Source organism: Pleurodeles waltl, chromosome 2_1, assembly GCF_031143425.1.
Source record: "Pleurodeles waltl isolate 20211129_DDA chromosome 2_1, aPleWal1.hap1.20221129, whole genome shotgun sequence".
Taxonomy (NCBI): Eukaryota; Metazoa; Chordata; class Amphibia; order Caudata; family Salamandridae; genus Pleurodeles; species Pleurodeles waltl.
The window spans coordinates 161957699-161971804 of record NC_090438.1 but is presented as its reverse complement, the minus strand read 5'-3'; the positions used below and the strand labels follow the sequence as shown (position 1 = coordinate 161971804).

The 14106-nt window shown below is 45.1% G+C and overlaps 1 protein-coding gene across 4 annotated transcripts in view; it reads left to right on the top strand.

Annotated features, from left to right (window-relative positions):
* STAG2 (STAG2 cohesin complex component) overlaps positions 1-14106 on the top strand; it is a 987179-nt gene that overhangs the window by 951642 nt on the left and 21431 nt on the right. For all 4 annotated transcript variants that reach the window (XM_069211859.1, XM_069211886.1, XM_069211877.1 and 1 more), the window contains exons 32-33: positions 10970-11077; positions 13637-13763. In XM_069211859.1, coding sequence (XP_069067960.1) covers positions 10970-11077; positions 13637-13763 — 235 coding nt within the window. The remainder of the gene's footprint in view (positions 1-10969; positions 11078-13636; positions 13764-14106) is intronic.

Sequence of the window (14106 nt, the reverse complement as noted above, 5' to 3'; positions counted from 1 at the left end):
ATCTGCCCCCTTTGCCACTATCATAAGAAGTGCTGCACGGGTTTAGGACCTCTGTTAAATGAAGCCATCACTGACGCACTGCTGTGCAGGCAAGGCAGGATCTTGCCCCAGTTTATAGACAGATTGCAAGGCGACATAGGCCTGCACCTATGTACTACAACAAACTAGACCATTAGTCCTATCTACCTTGTCACCCAGCTTTCATAGGCAGTCTGCATAAGGTTGGTGCTGACTCCCTCAGAGTTGCGCAGGTTGTGCTGCAGCTCTGAGGGGACCCTCTTCAGTACCCATGCTCTAGGTACTAGGGGAAGCATTTACTATAACTTCTAGGGGACTGAAGAGCCTTATCACTTGGGGATCAAGTGACCAGGCGTCTTGTTTTAAGAAAGGGACACTGGCAGTGGGGACCAGGTTAGCAGGATCCCAGTGGACATCAGTCAAAGTTGCATCTAAAAACAAGCAAAAAGTGAACGGGTACTGCAACCCGATCCCAGCTCCCTACATGAGGATTAGGTAATTTACAGTGCCACCATTTGGTGAGCCCTGCATGGTGCCAATTCAGCAGCCAGAGAGTTTAACACCTAAGTCATCCTTCCAAGGATGTCTGCATATCTCTGACTTTAAACCCGAGGTGCAACAGCACCTTGATGGCCTACTTTTTGACAGGGACCACCTTCTAGTACACCAGTAAACTAAATGCTTACAACAATTAAGAAAGATACCAACATAGCCAAAAGCATGGAGTCCTTCCAGACACCATCCTCCAGGACCTTGTTTCAGAGGCAGCAGTACAGTGGTTCAGCAAACATTAATTCACCACACCAGTCACACTCCTGCCAAAGCTAGCAGCAATCCTATTATTACCAAGCAGGCAAGGGATACCTAAGTGCTTCATACAGAGCCAGCTCCAACAGAGGCAAGGGTAGAGGTTACCCCTCAATAAGGGAGGGCCCCTAGATAGCAATGACTTTCTTCCTCTTTGGGAATAGATCACCTTAGGTTTCTGGGTTGTAAGCATTATATAACAGAAGTATTGCCCGAACTTCTTTATACCTCGTCAAATTCTCCATCCCATGCACACACTCGCTCCTGCTCTTCGGGGCCATAAAACCAGTGCCCTTCCATCTCCAACACAAAGGGGTGTACTCCTGTACTTTCTACGCATCAAGAATAACTGCGGTGTAGGACCAGTCCTCAATCTCGGGCCCCTCATCAGATACATCCTATCGTAACATTTCCATATGACCATTCTTCAGGGTGTTATCCTACTGCTGCTGCAACACGGCTTCATAACTGCTATAGATCTGAAGGATGCCTTATTTTACCATCACCACCCTAATGTCCAGCTAATTGGTGATAGCTTCCCTTAATAGTAAGTGGGCAGCGCTACCAGTTCTCTGCAGCAGTAAAACAGCAACAGTTTGCTACAGGGACAGCCTTTTGCAGACCCGTTACTGCGAGTAAGCACAACCCCATACTCCTTCCTCACTGACTGGAGGGCTGAAACTGCGCCATGACAGTTCGAGTTCTCTTGTCACTCCAGCAGCCGAGGTTTTACATTAGTTACCTCAATCTTTCTGCTATCCACCTAGCATTGAAAGCCGCCTTTCCGAAAATTTGTAGCAAGGTGATACACATCTAAACCAACAACATGACTTCCATGTTTTAGCTGCAGAAATAGATGGCAGTCTTTCACCACAGCTCTCAGCACTGGCGCCAAAGATTTGGCATTGATAAATTCATTGTCAAATACATCACCTTATGTAGTACCTGCCAGGAGTAGGCAACAACTTTGCAGTCTTGCTCAGCCGGACGCATCAAGTCTGAGTGAGATCTTCATTCACAGGTACTACTCCTCTACTTTCAGCAGTGGTCCTTCCTGCAAATTGATCCATTTGTCCCTAAAGAAAACACAAAGTACCAAAGCTTTGTCTCCATGTTTCCACACCCGCAATCCATGGGCAATTCCATATGGATGAACTTAGAGTCTAGGAAATGTATCAGGAATGTATGGGGTATTCCAACGGAAGCTTGCAGACTTACTACTAGGGCTTGTTATGGAGGTGCAAGACAATGTTTACTATTTGCTTATCTTACAGAATCAGAGTTAGCATATACTTCAATTCATCTACATCTGGCTGCCATTGCCACATACACACAAAATGAAAAGCGTTCTTTTCTCAGATTCCCGTCATTAAAGCCTTTAGGGAAGGCCTTAAAACAATGATTGCACCTACAGTGCCACCCGTCTCTTTTCATTATCAATATACTACTCACTAGACTTGTGTCCCCCCATTGAGCCACTGCATTCTTGTCCTTGGCAGTTTCTTTCATGAAAAGTGACTTTCTGGATAGCCCTTACATCACTAAGGTGCATAAGTGAGCTTCAAGCCCTCACTATGCAGTAACCTATTATCCTGGTGCAATCGGATAGGGTTGTCCTCAGAACTGACCCGAAATTCCTTCCCAGGGTGGTCTCTCCTTTCCACCTCAAATACTAGTCTTTTTCCCTCGCCCATACTCCTTTACTGAAAGGACTGTAAACACTGTGTATGTCAAAAGACCCTTGGTGCACTATATTGACAGAACCAAACTTTTTAGAAAAACACAACAGCTTTTTGTCACTTTTGCTGAACCTCGTAAAGTCTGCCTTAGTTCAGAAGCTGGCTTGATGGATCGTGAAATGGATCCAACCATGTTATTTAGACACCTAAAGGATTCTCCCCATTTGCCCTAGATCACATTCTACTAGGAAAAAGGGGCAACCACAGCATTTCTAGGAAATATTGCCACAGCTGCAAATTGCAAAGCAGCTACATGGTGAACTCTATATACTTTTACTAAACATTACTATGTGGATATCCTCAACCGTCAACAAGCGAGAGTTGACCAAACAATAGTAAGAAATCTATTTCGGACATCTGTATCATGAACTGACTAGCCACCTCTTTGGACGAGAACTGCTTACAGTCTATGCAGAACATATGTATCTAAAGCTACACATGCTAAGAATGGAATATGTTACACTGTAAGCATCTGTAGCTTGTAGTGCTGTATAATCCCATTCTTCTACATAACATTCAGTGCTTAACATTTGTATGGTCACAACATTGTTGCTAATAACCACTCCATGCTTAACCACTGTTCGGAAACCCTCTAACAGTGGAGTCATTGTCCATGCACATTCCCTGCTGAGGGATGAGTCACAGGAAACCTTGTGACTCAAAGGCACTTCTGCAAACAAAAACAACTTGCAATGTCTAAACCCAATACTAGAAGATAGGAGTATAAAGGGTGTTTTAATCTACTGCACTACAAACTATGAACAGAGGCTTACAGTGTAAATTACACATTTCTTATTATGGAGACTCTAACCAGAGTCTAGATCACACTGCACTCCTTCCTGTTCCTTAGAATGTACTTATCTGCTCCATTCTAATAAGGGCCCAATCTAGAAGTCTGAACACTGGCACAGTCTGATTTTAAGGACCCCGTATCCAATGGCACAGACGGATCATAAAGAAATGGACATCAATGTGTAGAGATGGTAGCTATGTAGGGGCCCCAACATTCTAGCTGCTCCTTGAGGGAAAGGCTAAGAAGTTTTTGGCTGAAGTCTGGTGCCTGGGGGAGGGTGGTATTCTCAAAGTGAAGAATCAGAGAGTTAAATACACCCCCAAAGGTAAGTAACATTTACATTTGCTACCTAACACAATGGTGCATGGTTTTTTTTGTTTGTTTTTTAAACCCCTGGGGAATGGATGGCTGAGGTGGACCTCTGGGAATTAAACCTGCAATAACAAGGTTAAAAGCAGATTTCTGGAGGGGATCCATTTTACCATTGAGCCACCAAGACCCCTTATATACATTTTTGAGACTAGCAGTTGGGCCACCGTGTCTTTGTCACGTTTGGGCATCCAAAACAATTAGTGTGTTAGTGTTTTTTCTTTTTTTTCTCCATATGTTTGAAAAACAGCCCTTTGCTCGGAATCTATTGTTCCTAATTGTAGTTAGTTTTGCGTCCACATTTTTGTGTTGAATATTTTCAACCCCTGAATATTTTGGATAAATGCCCCTAACAATTGTTTACATTTCACTTATACTTTTGTTTTAGAATGTTTGAATCCATGCCTGTAAGAAGCTAGCTCTCTATATGGTGCACTAAAAGGAAGTACATTGTGAAGAGAGTGCAGTGGATCCCTAATTGGTTTGCAGAGGCAAAGGTAGATGGGACTAATGCTCTATTTTGAGGTAGTGTGGTTGAGCAGTTAGGCTTATCAGAGGGTAGTGCTAAGTATTTGTTGTACTCCGAGGCAATAAATGACATACTCTCAAAGAATAAATACGAGACCAATTAAAAAAAATAATACTTCAGTTTATATACACTTTAAACAAAAGAAATTCGTACTCAAGTGCGTATTCGAGCATAAATAATTTTTGTTTAAAAAATCGACAGTGCAATTGTTGATGTATTCAATGTTCACCTATGGAGGATAACAATTTTCAGCAAACACATGTTTAACAAAGATTTACGAGGCCAATCTCAGAGTTAAGGTAAGTACTGGGCACTGATCAGAACCACACCAGCAGGCCAGATGCAGGGATGCAGCAAGGTGTCGAGTGCCCAGTTGTTTTCAGTGGGATTTGGTCGTTCTAAACACAGCCTGTAGGACGTCAGTCGGAGACAACAAACAGGTAGGTTGTAGACTTGGGGTGCTTGGGGACGGAGAGGCACCTTTGGTCCTTTTCTCCAGGGTCTGAGGGTGACATATGGAGGTATGTCCACAGGCATCGGGTTTCTTCCTCCTGGGGGAGAGTCTGCAGGCAGCTTGGGGGAGTCCAAGAGGGGTGAGACCAGGGTGTACTCTGACTTTGGTTGCTGGGGATCCTTGCTGGCACTGGTGGGATGCTTCACCTTAGTTGTGGATGTTGGGAGCATAGTTAACTTCGGGTGTTGGTTCTTTGCTGTTCCGGAGACTGCAGAGTCTTTCCTTGAGACTTTGTTCAAGAGCAGATTGGCTTTTCACGGGTGTAGGAAATTGGCTCTGTATATACTATCTCAAAGTAAGAGATAGTGTGCACAGAGACCAAGGGTTTCCCTTAGAGGTAAGATGTGGCAAAATTAGATAACTCTAATGCTGTATTTTGTGGTAGTGTGGTCGAGCAGTAGGCTTATCAGAGGGTAGTGTTAAGCATTTGTTGTACACATACAGGCAATAAATGAGGAACACACTCAAAGACTTAACTCCAGGCCGATAGGTTTTATATAGAAAAATATATTTTCTTAATTTATTTTAGAACCACAAGATTAAAGATTTAAAGTAAATACATAAAATGCAAGGTACTCCACACAAGTAAGTAAGGAACTTTGAATTAAAGCAGTAGTACACACAGTATAGGTTCAAATGGCAATAAGCTATTTTAAAAGTGGACACAGTGCAAAAATCAACAGTTCCTGGGGGAGGTAAGTAAGGTTAAGTATCTGAGGTAAGTAAAGCACTTACAAGTTCAGTTTCCTGGGCATAGGCAGCCCACCATTGGAGGTTCAAGGCATCCCCAAAGTCACTGCACCATCAACACAGGGCCGGTAAGGTGCAGAGGTCAAAGGAGGGCCCAAAACACATAGGCGCCTATGGAGAACAGGGGTGGTCTGGTTCCAGTCTGCCAACAGGTAAGTACCTGTGTCTTCGGAGGGCAGACTAGCAGGGCTTTGTAGAGCACTTGGGGTGGGGGGGGGGGGGGGTACAAACAGGCACACAAAACACACCCTCAGCGGCACAGGGGTGGCCGGGTGCAGTGTACAAAGCAGGCGTCGGTTTTTGTATTGGTTTTAATGGAGTAACCTGGGGTCACTCTAGCGGTGCAGGCAGGGCACAGGGCGGCTTCTCGGGCCAGCCACCACCTGGGCTAGGCAGAGGGTCACCTGGGGGTCACTCCTGTACTGAGGTTCGGTTCCTTCAGGTCCTGGGGGCTGCGGGTGCAGTGCTTGGTCCAGGCGTCTGGTCCCTTGTTACAGGCAGTCGCGGTCAAGGGGAGCCTCTGTATTCTCTCTGCATGCCTCGCTGTGGGTGTCCAGGGGGGTCGTCTGGGGCTACTTACGGGATCGCAGTCACCGGGGAGTCCTCACTGTGGTGGTGGTTCTCTGGATCTCGAGCCAGGGGCGTCGGGTGCAGAGTGTGAAGTCTCACGCTTCCGGTGGGAAGAGTGAAGTCTTTAAAGTTGCAAGTTTGTTGCAGGTTGTTGAGCAGAGCCGCTGCTCACTGGAGTTTCTTGGTCCTGGGGGGGTCAGAGCAGTTCTCTGAGGCTTCAGAGGTCGCTGGTCCCTGTTGGATGCGTCGCTGGTTGCAGGTTTTCAGAGTCGGGCCGGTAGGGCTGGGGCCAAAGCAGTTGTCATCTTCCGTCGTCTCTCCAGGCTTGTAGGTAAGCAGTCCTTCTTTAGGTCAGGTTGCAGGAATCTCATTTCCTGGGTTCTGGGGTGCCCCTAAATACTAAATTTAGCGGTGTTTAGGTCTGGGAGGGCAGTAGCCAATGGCTGCTGTCCTGGAGGGTGGCTACACCCTCTTTATGCCTCCTCCCTGAGGGGAGGGGAAGGGAGGGGGGCACATCCCTAATCCTATTGGGGGAATCCTAAAGTGAGGGGTCACCCCAGCTCAGGGCACCTCAGGGGCTGTCCTGACTGGTGGGTGACTCCTCCTTGTTTTCCTAATTATCTCCTCCAGCCTTGCCGCCAAGGGGCGGGCATCTCCACAAGCTGGGATGCCCTTATGGCGCTGTAACAAAGGCGGTTAGATTTTGAGGCTCACTGCCAGGTGTTAGTTTCTGCAGGAGGCGGCGTGAAGCACCTCCACCCAGTGCAGGCTTTGTTCCTGCCCACAGAGTGACAAAGGCACTCTCCCCATGTGGCCAGCAACTCGTCTGGTTGTGGCAGGCTGGCAGAAACTGGTCAGCCCCACACTATAAGTCGATAGGTCGGGTTGGTTTTCAGGGGGCATCTCTAAGATGCCATCAGGGTGCATTTTACAATATATTCCACACTGGTGTCAGTGTGCATTTATTGTACTGAGAAGTTTGATACCAGACTTCTCAGATTTCAGTGTAGCCATTATGGAACTGTGGAGTTTGTGTTTGACAAACTCCCAGACTATATACTCTTATGGCTACCCTGCACTTACAATGTTTAAGGTTTTGCTTAGACACTGTAGGGTCATAGTGCTCATGCACATATGCCTTCACCTGTGGTATAGTGCACCCTGCCTTAGGGCTGTAAGGCCTGCTAGAGGGGTGACTTACCTATGCCACAGGCAGTGTGAGGTTGGCATGGCACTCTGAGGGGAGTGCCATGTCGACTTAGTCATTTTCTCCCCACCATCACACACAAGCTGCAAAACAGTGTGCATGCACTGAGTGAGGGGTCCCCTGAGGTGGCATAATACATGCTGCAGCCCTTGGGAACCTTCCCTGGCCACAGAGCCCTTGGTACCATGGGTACCTTTTACAAGGGACTTAACTGTGTACCAGGGCTTTGCCAATTGTGGGAACAAAGGTACAATTTTAGGGAAGGAACACAGATGCTGGGACCTGGTTAGTAGGATCCCAGCACACTTTGAATCAAAGTTTGCATCAACAATAGGCAAAAGGTGGGGGGGGGCAACCATGTCAAAAGTGGCATTTTCCTACAGTATCTCTACCCGGAGGTGGTGCTAGGACTCTTCCAGGAGTGGCGAGAGCTTTGGTTAGATCTTTTCACCTCCACATAGAGCGGGCAATGTCAGCAGTATTGCGAATTGGAGTTTCCAAGGTGGCAATCGCTTGACGATGCTTTTTGTCACGATTGGAGTTCGGACCTCCTATATGTATTTCCGCCTATACCACTTCTGCCCAGAGTTCTCAAGAAGATCAAGAACAACTAGGCTTAAGTAATCCTAGTGGCTCCGAAGTGGGCAAGGGGAGTTTGGTATCCTGAGCTTCTGACAATGAGCAACAATCCTCCAATCAGGTTCCCCTTCTGGAGGATCTTCTGTCACAGCAGCATGGGAAGGTTCTCCACCCGAACCTGTCAACTCTTCATCTGCATTTGTGGACATTCGTGGAGATTGAGCGGCGACAATTGATGGCTTTTGACTTCCTTCCGAAGTTTGTAAATTTATTTTGCCAGCCATGCGTCCTTCCACTAAGACTGTATATGCCTGCTGTTGGAAACACTTTGTATATTATTGTACAGAAAGGTCTATTGATCCTCTCTCTGCTTCTCTTTCTGATATCCTTTTCTTCATACTATCCATTGCCCAACAGGGTTCTGCCATTGGTATTCTCAAGGACTATCTTTCAGCCTTATTGTCATTCCTTTTTCTGCCTGATCAGCCTTCACTTATCAAATCTCCCATTGTACATAGATTCCTCAAATGGCTTGTACATATGTTTCCCCCTATGCCCTTTGTTATGCCCCAATGGGAGTTAAATCTGGTCCTCACATTTCTTATGTGTGCTCCCTTTGAGGTCTTACACAACTGTCCTCTCCGGCTGCTCACCATCGAGACAGCCTTCTTAATGGCAATAACATCTGCAAGGAGGGTACGTGACATTCAGGCTTTCATGCAAGCCACCGTATCTCGCCATGTTCAGAGGCAAGGTGGGCCTCAGAACTCGTGCCTCTTTCATCCCCAAGGTGGTGACCCCATTTCATCTAGGTCAGAACATCACCTTGCTGACCTTCTTTGCTACACCGCATCACTCTAAAGAAGAAGAGTGACTCCTCCCGGCTGGACACAAAAAAGAGCATTGTTGTTCTACATTAACCGTACAAAAGAGTTCCGAGTGGATGACCAACTCTTTGTGGGGTACTTGGGAGCAAAGAAGGGTCGGGCAGTGCAGAAGCGAACCATTTCGTGCTGGGTCGTTCTCTGCATCAAGATCTGCTATGTACTGGCCAGGAAGCAGCCTTCTGAAGGCTTGAGAGCTCATACTACTAGGGGCAAAGCTGCTACCTCTGCGCAAGCTCGGGCGTTCCTGCCCTGGTAATCTGTTGGGCAGCAACGTGGGCATCCTTGCACACGTTTGCAAAACACTACGGTGAGTACTATGCCCGTGGAGTCGACCAATGCCACCTAATGACGTGCAAGGGTATTGCTCGAAGAAAAAATCTCTGGATCCAGTGCAATACCTTGAGGAACATTTTAAGGTAAGGAATCTGCAACTAGAATATGTCTCTACCAGATATATTGTTACCGAAGGTAAGTAACTTGTAATTTAGTGTGAGTGGAGGTATCCACAGCCCACCACCGCAAGGTTATAACTTGGGTATCTCTTCTAAGGTAGGGAATCTGCAGCTAGAAGTCTCTATCAGATGATCAATTTACTTACCTTCAGTAATGCATAATCTAGTAGAGACTTAATCTAGCTGCTGATTCTTTACACTGACCCATGCCTCCCCGCTCTCCGGATAGGTCTAATAGAATTGGGATTTATCCCTTCAGGGCTCTAGATTTGCAGACAAACTGTTGGTTCTGTCCTTTGCTCTGCGCTTCTGGTGTGGAAGTTCATGGGAAAAAGAACTGACGTACGCACGCCGGGGTGGTGCCTTTATAGGTGACCGTGTCATCACAAATGGCTCCAAGGACTATGCCATGCGGATCTGAACGATGCCACCCGATGGCACGTACAGGGTACTGCTAAGCAAAAACTTTCGGGCTCCAAGCTGACACCAGGAAACTCTAAGGTAAGGAATCTGCTGCTAGATAGTCTCTACCAGAAAAGGCGTTACCGAAGGTAAGTAACTTGTTCTTTAGTTTCAAAAATCGACACAGTGCAATTTCAGAATTCTTCATTGTTAACCTGTGGAGGAAAACAATGTTCAGCAAAAACATGGTTGACGGTGACCTACAAGGCCAATCACAGAGAGATACAGTAAGTACTGGGCATTGATCAGAACCGCATCAGCAGGTCACCGAGGGCAGCACAGGGGTGGCCGGGTGCAGGTGTGCAGCAAGTTGTTGGAATGTGCCTAAGGTGGCTGAACTGGTCAGGACCAGTCAGTCAACCCACTAGTAGCTGGTAGGTTTTCAGGGGGCACGTCTAAGGTACAGTTATTAATAAATCCCTCACTGACATCAGTGAGGGTTTATTAATCTGAGATATTTGATACCAAACATCCCTATATTCAGAGAAAACATCATGTAGCTGGGAAACTCATAGTGACCAGTGTCCAGCACATGCATTTAAAATGGCTTCCCTGGTCACTTTCTATATCTGAGAATCAACAAAGACCTAAACGGACATATCTGGTCATGCAGATATGCCCTCGTTTGTAATATAATGCACCTTGCCTTAGAGCTATAAGGCCTGCTAGGGGATTGACTTACATATATTGAATGCAATGTTTAGAGGACATGACGCACAGAGACTGTGCCATACCATGTTTTCACTTTTTTCCTCCACCATGACACACTGCCTGCAATGGCAGCCTGCGGTGTGCTTGGTGACAGGTCCCTTTGGGTGGCACAATTTGTGCGGCAGCCCTTAGAGACCCTCCTTGGCACCAGGGGTACCCTTTACTAAGGACTTAAAGCAGAAGGTTTTGCCAATTGAGAAAAACAACCATGCAGTTTTGGGGGAAAGAGATCTGGCACTGGGTCCTGGTTAGTAGGGACCCAGTGAACTTTCAGTCGAAATTACACCTGAAACCAGGTAAAAAGTGTGTGTGGTGGGGTGACCATGTCAAAAGAGGCACTTTCCTACAATACCATTTAGGCACCTATACATTGTGGCTTATTCCATAGTAAGTAACATGTTCATGGAGTAAACCTAGCTCAGAGAGTTAAGAAGGCAGTTACATTTTTTGCATTTGAGTGGGCCTGTAGTTCTGTCTTTAGCAGGAGGGATAGTTTGTACAAAGTGCATAAGTGGTTAATTCAGTAGCATCAATAACATTAACAAAGCTGTTGTCTTCATGACCACGTCTGTTTTTCTCAAGCACACAGGTAACGTGGATGCTCGCCCAAAGACAACAAGAAGAAGCTGTCCGACAACAGGAAAGGGCTATGAACTATGTCAAACTAAGAACAAATATGCAGCATGTTATGTAAGTTGGAATTGGTATAAATCTTTTCCTGAACTAATCTGTTTAGCTACATTTGTTCAAACCATAGAAACCTAGAAATTAAAGTGCTTTGGCCCTGTGACATATCTGTTTTTTTTAACAGTGTAATGTAAATATTGTATCTGGACTTTTTTTGATAACTAGTTCTGGACAGCTTGACAGATGGTGAATTGCATGGATGTCAACCTCTAGTTCTGGTCATCGTCAGCATTTGTCAAAGTGTATTACCATCTGGTGATTTCTTTGGCTTCTTAGTGGCAATGAGTTGGTTATGTCACTTAGGTTACCTTAAACGGTAACACTTCCCTCACAATGGTACCCCTTGTACTAAGGGCCCTGTTGCCAGGGAAGGTCTCTAAGGGCTGCAGCATGTCTTATGCCACCCTGGGGATCCCTCACTCCGCACATGCACACTGCCTCACAGCTTGTGTGTGCTGGTGGGGAGAAAATGACACTTTTGCCGACCTCGCCAGCTGGATGCCGCAACAAGTCCACAAATGGAAACTCCACCTCAGAGTCCTCAAACCCCAGTTCCAAAAATGGGGTGTTCCAGACATACATTTATTTGCAACCAAACAAAACCCAAAATGCCCAAACCTCGCCTCTAGGTTTCTACACCTCGGTCCAAGGGGCAATGCTCTGTGGCTGAATTAGTCAAGGATGTTTTCTTACACTTTTCCACCCCTCCCTCTTCTTTGCGTTTGTGGTTCGGAAACTCAGACACACCTCTCTCACAATGATACTAGTGGCACCCATATGAGCAAGAAAACAATGGTTCACTACACTACTGGATATATCAGTAGTACCACACAAGGAACTACCTCTACACCTAGTCCTTTGCAGTCAGAACAAAGGCATCCCAATCCCAAGGATTTGAATCTTGCAATTTGTCTTCTGAAGTCATAGAATTTGAATATTTAAACTTAACTCAAGAATGCATGGGCATTCTTAAGGAAGCTCGCTAACCAACCACTAGAGCTTACTATGGAGCCAAGTTGAAGTGTTTTTCTCACTAATGTATTTCTCAAAACTCAAACCCTTTTCAAGTGTCTACACAGCATTATTTTGTACCTTCTCCATTTGCATGAAGCAAATTTAGCATATACGTGTAAGGTTACATTTAGCAGCTAAAGATGCTTACTTGCAGAACAGACAATACTCTTCTATTTTTAAAATCCCTCTCATACTAAAGGCTTTTATGGTGGGACTAAAAAGAGTAATACCACTAAGACTATCACCAATTCCTTGTTGGAACCTACATATAGTGCTCACCAGGCTTATGGGACCACCATTTCAACCATGCACTCATGTCTTATCAAATTTCTATTGTGGAAGAAAACCTTTTTTGTTGCATCTACTTCCCTCCGACGTGTAAGTGAGCTTCAGGCATTAACATTACAAGAACCATTTTTCAGGTGTGTTAAGATAAGGTGGTTCTTTGTACAAATCCAACCTTCCTACCTAAGGCTGTGTCTCAATTTCATATCGATCATACTATCAGAAGATTGTCAGTTTTTCTCCCAAAACCTGATTCGGTTGCTGAGAGACCTCCATACATTAGATGTGAAAAGAGTGCTTATGTTCTATATTGATAGAACTAAGAATTTTAGGGAAACAAAATAACTTTTTGTTGCCTTTTCTCCACCACATAAGGTAATCCCATAACTAAATCTACTATATCAAGATGGATTTTTAAATGTATCCAAACGTGTTATGCAAAAGCTAAAAGGCCAGTACCTTTCACCCCTAGAGCACATTTAACACGTAAGAAAGGTGCTTCTGTGTCACTTCTAGGCAGTATAACTATAGCTGACATTTATATGGCAGGTACATGGTCAACACCATACACTTTCACTAAACGCTATTGTGTGGATGTTTTAACAGGCCAACAGTCCAATGTAGGACAGGCAATGCTACATACTTTATTCCAAAATACTGTCACACCTACAGGTTAGCCACCGTTTTTATGGCGGCACTGCTTTTCAGTCTGTGCAGAACATGTGTACTTACAGTTACACATGCCATCAAACGGAAAATGTTACTTAACCCAGTAAGCATCTGTTTGTGGCATATAGTGCTGTAGATTCACATGCGCCCACCCGCCTTCCAAGGTCATCTGTGGTTTTTACAGTACATAATACACATTATCGTTTAGGTTATCTACCTTTGAATTACACTCCATTCATCACTGACTGCGAAAAAACAATCTGAAGATGGAATCAAGGATCATGCGCATTGCAAACAAGAGGAGGAGTCACTATGTCCTGTGACCTGAAAGACTTTTGAACAAAAACAACGTGCAACCTTCCGAACCGAGCCCTCGATGGTGGAAGTATGCAGTGTGTGTGAATCTAAAGCACTTCATGCCACAAACAGTTGGTCACTGAGTAAGTAACTTTTCCATTACATTGAAAATGTCCCCTCTTATATGACTTTGCTGCTCAAAAATATTGTTGGCAACAGATAACTACAAATATTTCTTAAAATGTTACATATTAATTGAAAGTCATAGTTAATAAAAGTGAACTTACGTTTTTTTAGTCGGCGTGGTGCAGGGTTGATGGAAGATGACGAGGAACCAATTGTCGAAGATGTTATGATGTCATCAGAGGGACGGATTGAGGACCTTAATGAAGGAATGGATTTTGACACAATGGACATAGACTTGGTAAGAAAGAGCGATATTTTGGAACTAATTCATGAAATTGGATAATTTTTCAAAAACGTTTTTTGAAAAAAAAAAAAGTCTTGTTTCCCTTTGGCAAGAGAGACCTTTCTTTTTTTGCTCTGTCTCCTCCCATGACCCCCAAAAATGTCCTGTGGAGGCGGTACATGACTCTGGGAGCTCAATGACTGCATTCTGCTGTGAGTAAAAGGCTGCTGGAGACCACCATGACTCAATCGGATTGTAAATGCCCCGATCTCCTTTGGCAGTCTTTCACCTTGCCCCTGTGTTCCCTGTTCCCATCTAAATCTTTTTCTTTGCATCCCATCCCACGGGCAACTGTTGC